At 35.2% G+C, this 14,417-nt stretch overlaps 1 protein-coding gene across 2 annotated transcripts in view; it reads right to left on the minus strand.

The window, feature by feature from the left end:
- Window positions 1–14,417, minus strand: part of MYBPC1 (myosin binding protein C1) — a 74,200-nt gene that overhangs the window by 35,947 nt on the left and 23,836 nt on the right. Inside the window, exons 1-6 of one of the 2 annotated variants that reach the window (XM_031589715.2) lie at window positions 9,526–9,561; window positions 6,885–6,989; window positions 5,337–5,485; window positions 4,874–4,991; window positions 3,862–3,913; window positions 2,167–2,223 (exon numbers count right to left, since the gene is read on the minus strand). In XM_031589715.2, coding sequence (XP_031445575.2) covers window positions 2,167–2,223; window positions 3,862–3,913; window positions 4,874–4,991; window positions 5,337–5,485; window positions 6,885–6,989; window positions 9,526–9,556 — 512 coding nt within the window. In that variant the 5' untranslated portion in view covers window positions 9,557–9,561. Of the gene's footprint in view, window positions 1–2,166; window positions 2,224–3,861; window positions 3,914–4,873; window positions 4,992–5,336; window positions 5,486–6,884; window positions 6,990–9,525; window positions 9,562–14,417 lie in introns of those variants that run through there. The other variant, XM_090143893.1, reaches the window with a different exon arrangement.

Here is a 14,417-nt window from a genome sequence, read left to right on the forward strand (position 1 = left end):
TTGTGAGTGCTGGAGCTTTGGTGAGATTCCTTCTGCATGACAGCAAGATGAGATCAGCTTTCAAACCTATGTAAAAGCTGACACACCTGCTGGAGTGTCATTCTCCTCTCCCAGGACTGGCCACTTGCCATGGAACTCCTGTCTCTTCTAAGGGGAGCTACGTTCCATGGGAATTGAGATAATGTACTCCTTTAAATCAAGCAGTAGTTGAGAGTGAGGATCAATGAGAGCATCTTGATTTTCAAGCAGTTTGAAATAATTTATTCCAGGCTATTTTTTTCCTCTTGCATAACTGGAGAACAAATTTTGGAACAGGGCAAACCAACCTTGCTCTGAGACCATGATAGTTTCTGCTGTGGGTAGCAGGCAAACAGTGCTGCACATTTTCTCAGTGGATTGATCTTTCTGCAAAAGTGCTTTCAGATCTTATTCCTGAAAATGTGCATGTTTCTGAAAGACATACTTTTAAAAAAGAATACCTAAATGTGTGAGCGTTTTTTGAGATCTTCTGCTTTGTGGAATTTCAGGATCTTACCGATGCACTGAATTGAAGCATAACCAGTTACAGAGTGGCTTACTGGTATAAAAACTTTCTTCAAGACAAGCACAAAGGCAATATATAGACTCTGTGCAGCAAGTCTTTTGTGTGTGCGTGTGTGTGTTTTTAATAAAAACAGGCATTTTTTTAAGTATTATGCACCACGAGTAAAAAATTAGCTCTCTTCTTGGTAGTATGACTACACAAAAGAGAGGGAGTACACCTGCAGAGTTTCCTTTTCAATAATTGAAATGCAAACGCGTATTTTTATAATTGAAATGGATACTAATATCCATGCTAGGATCTAAGTAGCAGTCTTACCATTTAATTAAGCTCATAACTAAGAGGCTGCATTTCAGTTCTTGAAGCAAGAAGGTGATGTACCAGTTTCACCACTAGTAAGTAGTGATGTTTATGAATTGAAAGTTTCCTTTGCCCATTAACCACAAGATTCTTATGCTACATTTATATGGCTGTATAGTATTTATCTTACAAAACATGTTAGTTGTTAATGAAGTTACAATGATTCTTTTTCACACTTCTCTTTCCACAAAAACCCCAAGACCTCTTACATGCAACTCAGGTTGCTAATAAAACACACCACAGGCAGTTGTGAGAACTGTTACAGTAAATTGTATTAGCAAGATGAAAAATCAAACTGAAGATCCTAATTAGGGATGAAAAGGTTTAGAAAACAAAGGCCTGGTAGATTTGAATTGGTTCAGGTAATGTTTTCCTTCAATCTTCCTGTTTTCACTTTACTCATCCTTCAGTTGCCTAAATACTCTCCTTCCCACAGACCCACTGTGAACTTTAAAATGTAATTGATATTGTATATTTGGTTTTTCTCTTTCAGACTAACTGGTTTTCTTTACAGATATTTTTAATGATAAATTTTTAAAAATTAGGATTTCACTAGTTAATGTAGATCAAGGTTTTGTAAGGTTATATTTTCCTTTCCAGGAATTGTCTTACTCTATTAAGAAACTAAACTGGGTTTGAAGTCTGAAATAGCTAACAGCATAGCTGTCATATCGTCAGATTGTCAAGGTGAAGAAGAGAAACACATGTCCATGTTTTCCCATTTAAAAGTTAGTAGTTGAATGAACCATCATTCAATATTTGTGTGCATATATTGAAACTGTAAGTTAAAGCAAATTAATATAAGTCTCTATGGTTTGAAAATGATATATAATTTTTTGTATCACAGTGCTAATAACACCAAATAAAGATAAATGTGAAGAGGTTAATCTAACCCTTCCATCTTTTTGCTCTTGCACCTGAACCAATTTTCTGAACTGCTCATCCCTGTGTAGGAAATTCTCCCCCTTGAGACTCCATGCAAACACAAAAGAAATAGCAAGTAGATTAAATGTTATCGGTCTCTTTATGTTGTGGCTCACTTTTTTCCTGGTAGACTCAAGTCTGAATTTTCTTTTCAGCACACTTAAAGGTAGAATTAAATGAACATTTGCATATTATAGCATGAGAGTGACAGTTAGAAACACTGTAAAAAAATAAATGTCAGAAAAGTCTTAAGAAGTTATTAATGCTACACCTGACTCTTTCTGTGTGCGAACCTAATGGTTTGCAATCCACACCTGCTCACTGCATCACTTGGTTCTCACCTACGTTTCAGGAGACCACTAAAGTCAAGTTCTCCTGCATCGTCTTGTCCATCACCGCTGTTATTAATAGAAAAAGATCAAATCTTTGTTTAATACAGAAAGACGTAAACGACACACACCTTGCAAACTCTCTTCATGTCTCTCGTACTCAACACTGTCCAGACACACAACTAATGGTATAAAATCAACACAAACTTGTATTCTTTTTCACACAAGTTATCTTACCTGAGGCACTTGTGAAAAATAACACAAAGGTTTGTATTGCTTGTCATTATACTTTGATGGCAAATTTTTGTAACCGCATACATAAATTTGCCAGGATTTGTGTTAGATTTCAGTAACACAAATAAATGCGAGCTAGTCAACACAATGAGCTTTGTTTTTCATTTCCGTATCATATGCGTATAAAAACAAAGGGCTTGTGCTGATCTTATGCCGTGAATGTAAAACAAAGATTTGCATTGCTGTTTGGTGCTTTTAACAGCATATGTCTGTCAAACACCAGATTGCGAAGCATATAATTAAGACTTAATGTTTCTCTCTAAATGAAGGGAAAGATCAGTTAAAAAAAGCACATTTTACATTTTTACAGATGAAATCATTGTGTTATGAAGGTGCATATATTTCTAAGACGTGACTTTAAGCAGTAAAATTGTGTTGTTAAAATGCATATAAACAAAATAATTCCTTTAATGTTTGTAAACAATATGGTCAAAATCCAACAAATGTTAACTCAAATGGTATCAGCATTTTATCCTATATTTTGTATGCAAAGTATCCCTTATAAAAACAGAAAATTTTCAGAGATATCCTCATTGTATGGGGCAGAATAGTTATTACAGTTTTTAAAAGATGTACCGAAGAAAAGTGTGCACCTTTAATATAATATCTTTTCTCTTTACTCTTTAAATCAAATATTTCTAAACAAAAGTAGTTAATTTTTAGACACAGCTTTGCCTGTACGTATGAACTAATCAGCTGCACACATTTTCTGTTCATTAAACATTTTCAGACTGAATACTTCTGCCCTTATAAGACAATTTTTTCTATAAAATATAATGGTGACATCTTTATACTGGTATTAATTTCTGTTTTATAACAAAGGTTAATAACTATGAAAGACTTCAGACACAATGCTTTACATTACAACCCCTGCAATATTTCAGTATATTTTATGTATCTTTCATATGAATTTATGTATATTTTATATTTTTATGGTTATGTATATTATTTGAAGTTTTTCCACAAAGATGGCCGTATGATACTTCTTTGCTGTAGGGTAAAACAAGGCTGGCTCCTGTCTTGCTGAAATCAGTATGAATTTTGTCTCTGCTTTTAATCAGTGCAGGACTTGGATCAGAATCTTTCATATCATAGCTCGCAATTTTCAAGAAACATGGTGGAATATTATAGAGAATGAAAATACAATTTGTAAAACCTCTGAAAAAACAGACAGTTAATATCTTTGAATATTGCACCTTTGCTTAAAGCAGTGACACCACACTTTCAGGGAATTCTGTCAGTGAATTGTAACTAGTTAATTCTACCCACTACCTTAAGCCCCAGTTCTTTAATCTTTAATTCCAAAACTGTTCTGAAGGTACTTGATACAACTGCCTGCCAAAGTAGAGGTGAGTTCCATACACTACCACATCCATTACTGAGGGGTTTTGCAGGATCACTGTTTGAAGTTACCTTCTTTTGAAAGCAGATCTGATGTCAATGGATGGAGCAGCTTGAGAGGATTCTGTGAAGCAGCAGTAGAACAGAGGTTAAAAACGTAATTTGACATAATCTGAAATTGATGTAGTTGACATAAGTAATGTAATTTGGCATGAGAAATTTGTTCAGTCACTTGCTAAGTGATCACAGTTAGTGCTCCTTTGGCATTAAGCTCTGATAAATGCAAAGCTGCTTGACACTAAGCCAGGTTTACTCAATGCATTTCTCTGGCCTAGCTCCTGCAGCTCTGCATAGGAGATCTGTCCTAGCAGTGTTTCTTTCACATCCTTGCTCCTGCCTGTACACTGGCTCTGGCTTTTTTCTTCTTAATGCCAATGCATTCTCCTCCACTTGCACCTCACTTCCTGGAATTTTGGAAGACATTCATCTTTCTCAGGCTGAACGTACAGGTACGTGTGCACTCTTGTGCTCTTGAAGGAAAAGGTAAGACTACGGGTTAATGTTTGCCAGAGTCAGACCTATTACAACATAGAAAAAGACGAAGACATGAATCTCCAGCACTCTCCACATCAGGCTATTCTTTATTTTGGGGCGTTGTGGAAGAAATGTGGCTTTCTAAATATGACTGCTCCATGCATGAGCAGGGTGCAAGTCCTGGGGAGCCATGCCTGAGCCAACTCGCTCTGCCTTCAGATCCTGCCAGATGAATTATCTCTCTCTGAATAGCCCAAGGCCTGCTCCTCTCTCTTGTTTGCCAGAGTCTGATCTGAATTCAATAGACTTATCTGCCAGCTTTCCTAATTTTTGGATATAACTTAAATGTTTCACATACTAGCTATCCCGATGTCTATTTAAACAAGAAATCACAGATTCTCTGCAGTCTATGCTAAAAATTTCTTCCTGCTATGATTAAACATTGCTTCATTTAAAGGGTCTAAGCAAAATTATGTGGAATTTCAGGTAAAAAACAAAGCAAAACAAAACATATTTTGTATAAGCTTTACAAAATCAATTGGAATCTTACCAGTGACTTCAAGGTCAAAAGAGCAACTGTCAAACTTGTCCTTATAAGAAACTTCACAGCGATAGTTTCCTGCATAATTCTCCTTAGCTTGAATGATATGCATCTCAAATGTGTGAATCTAAAAATCAAATGTAGTTGTTTATTAATGTGGGACATACATTTGCATGAAACGAATAGAAAGTTTCATCTTCCAGGCCCAAACCTAAAGGAGTAAGGTATAACTTGAATAAAGGGTTATGAAAAGAAAATGAAACTCAAAAAAAGCAACTGAAAACATCGATTTCCACACCACCTCATGTCCTGTTCTGGAAAAACAGAACAGAACTGGAGATCATCATAGAAAACTGTATGGTACAGCCAGGTTTAGAATCTGCTTCACTTAAAATTCTGCCTACTGACCAAATCTGATCTTTAAGCTTTCTTTGGAGTTTTGCCCCTATATGAAGGAAAACCAAAGACAAACCTTTGTGTGACGCTCAAATGACTCCTTCAGCTGCAAGTGCTTCCCTGCTTTGCTGGCCAGGTCCATCCATTTTCCTTTAAACCACTTAACATTTGGCTTTCGGAGAAGATCTTTGGCTTCTACTTTGGCTATAAATGTAATATTCCCACCTTGTAAAAAGAGAAAAAACAACACAGTTACTGAGGAACTTGTGTTTGCTTGGTCACATTTGTACACATTTCTTTCACTATGACTCCTTCCACTCTCCATGTGTTAGCTCTGCCATGATATTGAGAATCAGAAGGAGTCACATGAACTATGAAAATACTGCAGAATTTTACAGAGATTAATGATTTTGATCTGAAAGCCTTCTGACCATGACAATGTCAATCCTGAGACAAACTAAGAAGCAGAAAAAAATTAGCTGATGCAAAACTCCATGTTGTCATGGTCAACTATGCTTCAAGTAGTTGAATTTCTTTGCTTTAAATAAGCACACATATTCCTAAGCTGCTAGGCACTTGTAACATAAATAAACAGCAGTCTCTAGAAGAATGCCTGGAGCTTTTTATGCATCACTATCACTAATTCTTAAAGTTGAAAAGAGAAGGAAATGGTTCTGTAAACCATTTTTCGGGAGTTTCCATCCTAACATTCTAGAAAAGAATACAGCTAATTCCTTATGTTTATTTTCCAAATAAATCCTCCCAAGATGATCTTTTTGTTGTTCTCAGGAGCTCAGAAAAATAGTAGCAATGTATAAAAAGCACATCTGCCCCCTTATCAGTAGGCACCTATCCCAGTACATAGCAGACATACTAAGTAGCCTGTACTGAACTTGGCACCATAGTTGCAATGCTGCTACCCTTCTTGCATTGGGATGTTAGTATGTAAGTCTGACACTGAAGTGCAGTTGGGAAGTGAACATCCTTACTGTCCTCATGTATCGCGCTCCGGCTTCCTTCATAGAAAGGTCTTGAAGTGCTTGGACTGGATTCCTCCAGGGTTAAATTAAAACCAAAGATATGCTCTGACAGTTTTCCTCCTGTGCTCCAATTGCTAGAAGATATTCAGGCCAAGGACTAGAAACAGTCTGGAGCATATCCCCCAGAATTATTATAGTAGGGGTGATGGTTGCTCCCTGCCAGCCTCTGTGCAGATCTGCTCCTATTAGTCTAATTTCTTTAGCTGCAGCTTGAGAGTATAAATGTTGACCTGGGAATCTGTAAGCTGCTCTGAAAGCCATCATGTAGATCTTCCTGACCTATCAGTAGCATTACAGCTAACAGCATTATAATAATGAGTTCTCAAAAAACATACCTCTTGGCCATTGTGCCAAGTAAGCTATAACATTTTGATTTTGTTTTGAATTTAAGAATTCTTTTTTCTGCTTCTTCTTGTACATTCTGTTTTGCCTTCAAAGAGAGGAGTTCACATACAACTAAAATCAGTGGAAGTATCTGTAGCTGAGGGCAGAAGCTGAGTGCTACCTGAACTGCACAAACATCTTTTCAGTCTCTGTGTTTCTCTCTCCAAAAAAGGCTTCTGATTTTCTTTTGAAGTACTTACCAACACTCACTGAACCACTCTGAGGTTTTTCAATGAATAAAGTGGATCTTTGGGAGTCATCACGTTTTTCTGTCTCTTCTGGAGCACTTTCTCCAATAGACCATACTGAGATACAGAGAAAGAGGAAAATATCAATTATCAACCAATGTTTGACTCCCTCCAAAATGCACTTACCTGAACTCACTAAACTCTCTAACCCTATTACCTCTCTCTTCAGATGTCCTGAAAGATATGTGTTTGTTCATATTGACATCCACTGCTTGGCTGTCACATTGTGTACAGTTCTTGAAAGAATGCTACCTCTGTGGTAACAGAAAATGAAACTCTCAGAGAAGAAGATGGGGCAATCTGATCAGCCAAGGCGGGTGATGAGCAAATTGAATGGCACCAGCATTCAACCATGAGTGCTTTACAGAGGCAATAGACAAAGGGCAGCTCTTTGTTTTTCAGAAAGGAGAATGGAGGTGGAAGTTCTGAAAACACAAACAGCTGTAAGCACATGCAAAACACAGATGATGATAATTCCTGTGGGTCTCTGTAAATCTCAAACGCAGGTGACTGTACAAGCTAGTTTTTCTTTTTTGCTCACATAATAGACAAGTGATGAAGCTTACTTATTAGCTTTGTTCTCTATGATAGAAACAGAGAGTTTGGGAAGCAATCATTAGAGATAAATAGTTTGTCAGATGGAAATGATTCTGTCACATATTCAGGCAGAGCATGTTCGCTTCTGAAAATTGAGATTTTGGAAATGAAAGAGAATGAAGAACAAGTATAGTGAGAGAAGAGGCAGGTGAGCAATTTATTCAAGGCTGAAAACATGTTAGCACAGCTGTGTTTCTGATGGTTCTGACATCTGACCATCCAGGGCTTTGTGCTGTGCAATTAAATCTTTGGTAAATACATGCAAAACTGTGCTCAGAGCTAATTCCTAACAGAAAAAGATAGGGAAAGTGCATGATAGTGACAGACTTTCTATACCAAAAGAGAATCCCTCCATCTCAAAAGGCAAAGTCTCATGTTCTGAGAAAGAACTCGTGGAGTCCAGATGTCAGATTTCTTTCCTTTTTTGAGGAGTTCTTGTTAATGCATAGAATAGATTGAGTAAAGGCAGTGCTAGCATGGAGTAGTTACGTGTAGAAATCTGCATACATATGACTATATCAAACAAAGGTGGCTATAACTTTCAAACCAGAGCTGTATTCCTTGTTCCCATTGGAATTCTAGTTGTTTCTAAGTCAAAGGTAGATTTTTGTTATTTAGCCAATACTCTTCTGGTTTTTGTTTAATAACTAGTACAAATGATGAACTAATTAGGCAGTATTTCTCACCAACTCAATTCTGTTCTTGAAATTTAAATTTATTTTTTCTTTATTTTTCATAAAAACTCATTTGCCAGAAGACAAAATTGGCTGTCACGTAGAGGTAACTGCTACAGGAACCTTTTCAACTCATGAAAATTGCCGCTGGTGGCAAATGAAGCACAACTCATGACGACCATAGGAAAACACAACTAAACTGTTTTTATTGTCCTTAAGTCTGTAAGAAATTTCAGAGACACATAGAAATGCTGGATAGCTATGCTACATGATCTTTGTCTTTAGCTCTTTCAATGAATTATGGCTGATATGCCTAATACTTCTGTATATTTCTGCTTGTATAAAACATACATGTATATACACACATGTATATACACACATATGGAAACATACACAGACACACATGCACAGAGAAATATATAGATAGATATCTATATCTACTCTCTGTACAAACTATTTAAATTATGCTGGTATGGCATACTAGTATATGGAAAGACGTAACACGAGAACAAGTGAGAGTTACAGGTATGAACAGAAGGATCTGACAATGCTTGAAATAGGAACTGGTCAGGTGCAGTAATGAACCTGAGACACGACAGGGTGAAATGGAAAATGGAAAATGGGTATTAATAAATGAAAGAGGTATACATAGACTCATTAATTTGGTACCATGTAACGCAGAAATATTATCATCATCTCTGGTTATTAGCTTTTTCCAGTCTATTAAACAGTCAGAACAGAAGGTAGGTTTGACAGTGGCTCACAGGCCTGGCATAGGCTGTTACACCAGTTCAGTAACTATGGTTGAAGTACTTGCTGCTCATTTTGTTCCAGAGGCTGCAAATCCTGAAACCACAAAAGTGGGCGCAGTATGCGTTACCTGGCAGAGTAGGAAGAAAGAGGTTATGACTTTGCTAAGTTCTCCCCACCATCCTTTGCGCTGTGAGAAGAAGCCATTCTCCTACAATCTCCTGGAGCCTGTGTATGAGATTCAGGTAAGCCACTGCCACCCTGTAGGCTGAGGAGGAAGGGAATAGTTGCGTATCTATCTGTATGGAAAAACATGCAGATAGATAGGTATGTATGTATGTGTCTGGTATGTGTCCTGTCTGGTACATCAGTCTCTTCTCTATCTCCCAGTTTAGCTGCTAGAAAACTACTTAAGTTCCTAATTTTGAAAAGCATTTGAAAAGTTAATGTTTGATACTGTGTAAATAGTGGAATTTTTTTTTTTTAAAGTACAATCTAAGAAATAACTCATTAATAATTATTGTATCGTATAAAATTTGGACTGTTTGAACATGCTGTTCAGGAGGTCTCACCTGAATCCTTTCTTTCCGCTGGCTTAGACATCCCATCTGAAAGGGAAGAGCAATTTAGATGATACCAGCTCAGAGACCACGATTAAACTGACCTCAGGTCATGAGGATTTTAAGAACAATGATTCTTCATGCAAGAAGATTAGAATAAATACCTAGGACTACACCTATGAGAAACTATTTGAATACCAGAAAAAGAATTGAACAGCTGAGAAAAAAAAAGTCAGAAGTCTTTCCCCCATTTCTCTGGAAAGCCTAAATTTAGTTTAATTTCCACTTGAGATTTCCTTTGTAGTAGTTTATATACAGAAGGGATTTTTGAAGCTGATACTTTACTCATCCTTTGGGGTGATTCTAAATAACTGATATTTTTATGTTATTCAAGATTTATATGAGAGGATAGTATTTTGAACTGTTGAATTAAACTAATTATTTGAGTTGAACATTATTATTATTATTATTATTATTAGTTGAAATTAAAAGAGTTTTGTGATTTGAAGCGTAATATATATTGTTAGCTTTTGTCAATGAAAATCTCAACCACTGTTGATCAATTCACTGCTACTGATTTTTCAGATGGCATGCAGCCCATGGTTAATAATGCCATTTTTAAAAATAAATCAGGAAAATTTAACACAGTGAAGATGACTAAAACCATTTTTTTTGTTAAAAGTTTTAAAACAAGAATAAAAGTTTTTCATTTGATACACTACAGTGCATGTTAACTTTCAAAATCTCTGTTTCATTCAAGTTTAATCTCTTTAAAAGACATACTAAGCAAACCATGTTGAAGTCTTGCCAACGTTATAACAACCATGAATGATCCCTGTTCTGTCACTTTTCTTCTTCTGCCAACTAAAGGCATTTCATCTGCCATCTTGAAGTGGTAAATTAAAACTACCAGTCTTCTAGGCAACTTATAAGGCTTATGGCCTACAGAGAGGTGATAGACAATTCTACGGATAAACGTATTTTGAAATCATAAGGCATCTATTTTATTTGTAATTCTGGAATTTGCTCTCAGGACAAAAGTTAAAAATGCTTTCCTTATTTTTTCAATAGTAACAGTTAAGATGGATGCATTCAGAGCTGCTAACTAATATTTTACCTTCCAGTGGCAGAAGTTCTAACAAAAATTCAAGACAGGACCAGAAATTGACTTGTCTGGTATGAAGGTCTTGTACTTCTGAACATGGATTAAATTACTTTAGGATACCTCAGAAATCTTATTCTCTAATGAGTATGTTATGAATTCAGTCCAAATGTTCATTAATAGTCAAGAGAAAAATCCATACATACATACACAAAAAAAGAACTATCATGGTCCTAACCTGCTGGTGGTGTGCTAACTGAAGTGTCATCTTCATCTGTGAAAAGAAATACAAATAAAAAAATACATAAAGAAACTCAAAGCACAGTCGATCATCTGCTTTAAAACAAATATGTGAAAATGTAAAACCTGCAAAAGAAAGGGAAAAATCATAATAGTCAGGAGCATTCACAATGGAAGCTTCAAACTGATGAAGAAAGCTTTGCATAATTCAGTAGCTGAAATGGTAAACCGTAATGTTTCAAGCAAGTAGAAGAAAAATGAGATGTGAACTGTGATCTATTATTAAATCATGAGTTTATATGAAAGCTGCTGAGTGGTTCTGTTTGTTAGAGATGGAATCCACAGTAAATACAAAAAAGCCACAATAAAATCAAGGTCAATCACATATCTGACCTGAGGATGATGCCATTTCTCTGATGTCCATGTCTGCAATTAAAATGTGTACCATATATGCATTCAGCATCATTAGATAAAGGTATGCAACAGCAAAAAATAGTCTCCTATATTCATACTTAAATATTTACTTATTAGAATATTAATCTTAAAAGCAACAAATAAATAACTTATTTTTTTCACGTCTTATATGCCTTAAAATACAGATAGAACTACTATTATCATCCCACAGAATTTTCCTCTTAATCACACTAAATGCTGGCAATTGTCAGGTATCAAATCACTAGAAATAATTGCTACTCAGGTATTTCAAAATGATTAATCTAATAAAGAACAGTTATGCATATATATTTGTATAAGCCAAGAGCCTGAAAAACATGAAACTGACATTAAAACTGAAAAATTGTAATCATGCTTACCAGAAATCCAAAATAAGTTGAAGACTCTTTTTACAATAATGTCCTAAATGCATTTTTAGATTTTACTAGAAATATCAAAGATAGGAATGTCTGATAAAAATGTACAGAATGTTTTAGTGTTAAAATAGAATAAAATATAATAAAATTTAAAAATTACCTGCGAAACAGTTGAAAAGGTAGAATAATCTATGTATTTATTTGGGATTCAATACACACATAAAGATAATGATAAGGCTTTTATAATGTAATGGAAAATAATCTAGAGAATATTTCAAAGTGGAGGAAAAGACCTGAAATAGAATAATTTTATGAAATATATTAACTTTTTTCAGATTTGGTTTTCAAGAATCAGCAATTTGCTTTAAATTATCCTTTGATTTTGACTTAAAGTTCTAATTTGTCTTTATTTTTTCAAGGACAAATGCAATAGCAATGGCAAAAAGTACATAAAATTTGATTGCATGGAAAAATATTCTGGTTTTATTAAATTTTATGCTTTATTAATCACTGAAAGCTAGATGAAGGTCTAGAATTTAACTACTTAGCCATGACATTTTACTCATTCCTTTTTAATGATTCATTAAATTTCATTTAAAAAATCCCTTGGGAAGAGGATATAAGTTTTAATTGTAGGCCTACAGATGAAGGATTAATATATTATCTTACAAACATTCATTAAAAAAAACAAAAACGCATAGCTTATCTGGACACATTCTCACCCCCTGCACCTGCACCTTCCATTGGACTAAGCTGACATATTGAACATGTTGATTTTCAATGAAAGCACAGTAATGATAAATCATGTCAGTTTTCTGAACGTATTGCTCTAGCAACTAAAAAAATGCTCCTGGAACAGCACCTCAAATTTGATTTAATTGGTGAGCTGAGCTCATAAACTTATTACTCCTTTTTTGCTGATCCCCCGTTGCTCGCTGATGACCAAGAAGAAGAGGTGAACAGGGCAGAGACACTGCTTTGCACTTGCAATAGAGCTCAGAATGCCTTAATGTTTTTGGTAGTAATGCCCATTGGAGTAAGCATTCAAGGCTAAGTCAGGAGATAGATAAACATCACAAAGAGTATTCTGTATTTACTCTACATAAACAAATCCACAGTAACTCAACCAACTGGTTCCATCATTTTTTTCTGAAATTACTGAGCATTGACTCTTCCAAGAGTTTTGAAATTTAGATGCCTTCAATTATCCATCTAATTTGCAAAGTGTTCAGCACTCCTATCATGGGGACTTGGCCCTGTAACTGAAGTACATACACCAGCAATGGAAGTTTTAGTAGAGAGATGAATGGATGAGTGAAACCTGGAGGAATAACAAGAATGAAACATGCAAACATTTTAGTAGATGACTGGATGGAACCTAGAGAAAAGATATCAGTAAATCATGCAGAAATCTGAGTAGCTCTCTGAATAGCTGGATTGGACCTAAAAAGGAATGAGCAAAATGATATTAAAATTCATTTATTCCAGCAACTGGAAACACAGTTACAACAGTAATCAATGTTTAAGATAATGCTAAAAGTAAAAACAAAAGCAAACGTAAAATGAATGAGAATAGAATAAATGTGGTCAATTTGGTGAATGACATTTTGATCTGAAGATAAAATGTATGCTTTTATGTATCCTGAATTTTTTACTAAATGCTGATATTTTTCAAACTAGGAATACTATAAAAAATTCTGTACACACACAACTACTGCTATAAGCTGCTGATTTACTGCAAAGTAATGACAAGATAAAGACTTTACGACTCATCCTCAATTTTTTATCTTTACAGTGAACATAAAGGGACATAAATATTTTATTTCACATGGACAGTAACTACTACAAAGAAATAGAACAGTAAGACAGACACACAGGAAGATATACTCTATTTCTTAACTTTGCAACTAACTTTGTCTGAGAAATACGGGGAAAAATATAGACCCCATAATTATGGACCAACCTTTCTTACTTACACCCTACATTCAGACATTGATGCAACAGAATCTTTTCCTCTTTTGTGTGTTATTGAAACAATTAAAAAGGTTTTCTTCTGGCAAACAAACATGAAGGAATCACTATCAGAAAATCTACTGTGCCTTGTTTGGTGATACCCTGCAACAAAGCAGGAGCTGATAGGAGAAACTGCATAATGCCGTGCAACAAATACAAATATTCCTGTCATTAAATAAGAAAAATGGCAAATACTACTGCAGAGGATGCCAAGTGTCAGTCACTGACATCAACGTTATTCGCAAAGTTGACAGTTCAACAGAAAGTCATTCTGTCTACATACTGATATTCAGAATTTAACTGGAATTCCTATTGAGGTGGCTACTGCCACTGTGAATTGAAACTGGAAACACTTTCCATAGAAGAATCTCAAAAAAAAATTGGGGCAGCAAAATTCTCCTAAATATGCTGAGCACCAATAAAACATTTTTTTTCTTTAAGAAATCCCCATATTCTTCACTAAATTCAAAACAGAAATAATAAAATAATGTATAAGAAGACAACTGAAGTATTTGATGTGATACCTACCATGTTTTCTTTTTAGTTCAATGAAATGTAGACTTGTAAGCAGTGGAGAGAGCACTGTGCATGTTCAGTTCAGGAACAAACATTTCTCACAACAAAATTAAACCAAGCAGAACTAACTGCTAGAACAGCCTGAGGCAAGACCTTCATCTTTTTCTTATCATTAGGCATGCAAATTATTCCTGAATTATGTTTGCATTACCAAGATGACAGAT

The sequence above is a fragment of the Phasianus colchicus genome, chromosome 1, assembly GCF_987193195.1.
Source record: "Phasianus colchicus chromosome 1, bPhaCol1.hap1.1, whole genome shotgun sequence".
NCBI lineage: Eukaryota > Metazoa > Chordata > Aves > Galliformes > Phasianidae > Phasianus > Phasianus colchicus.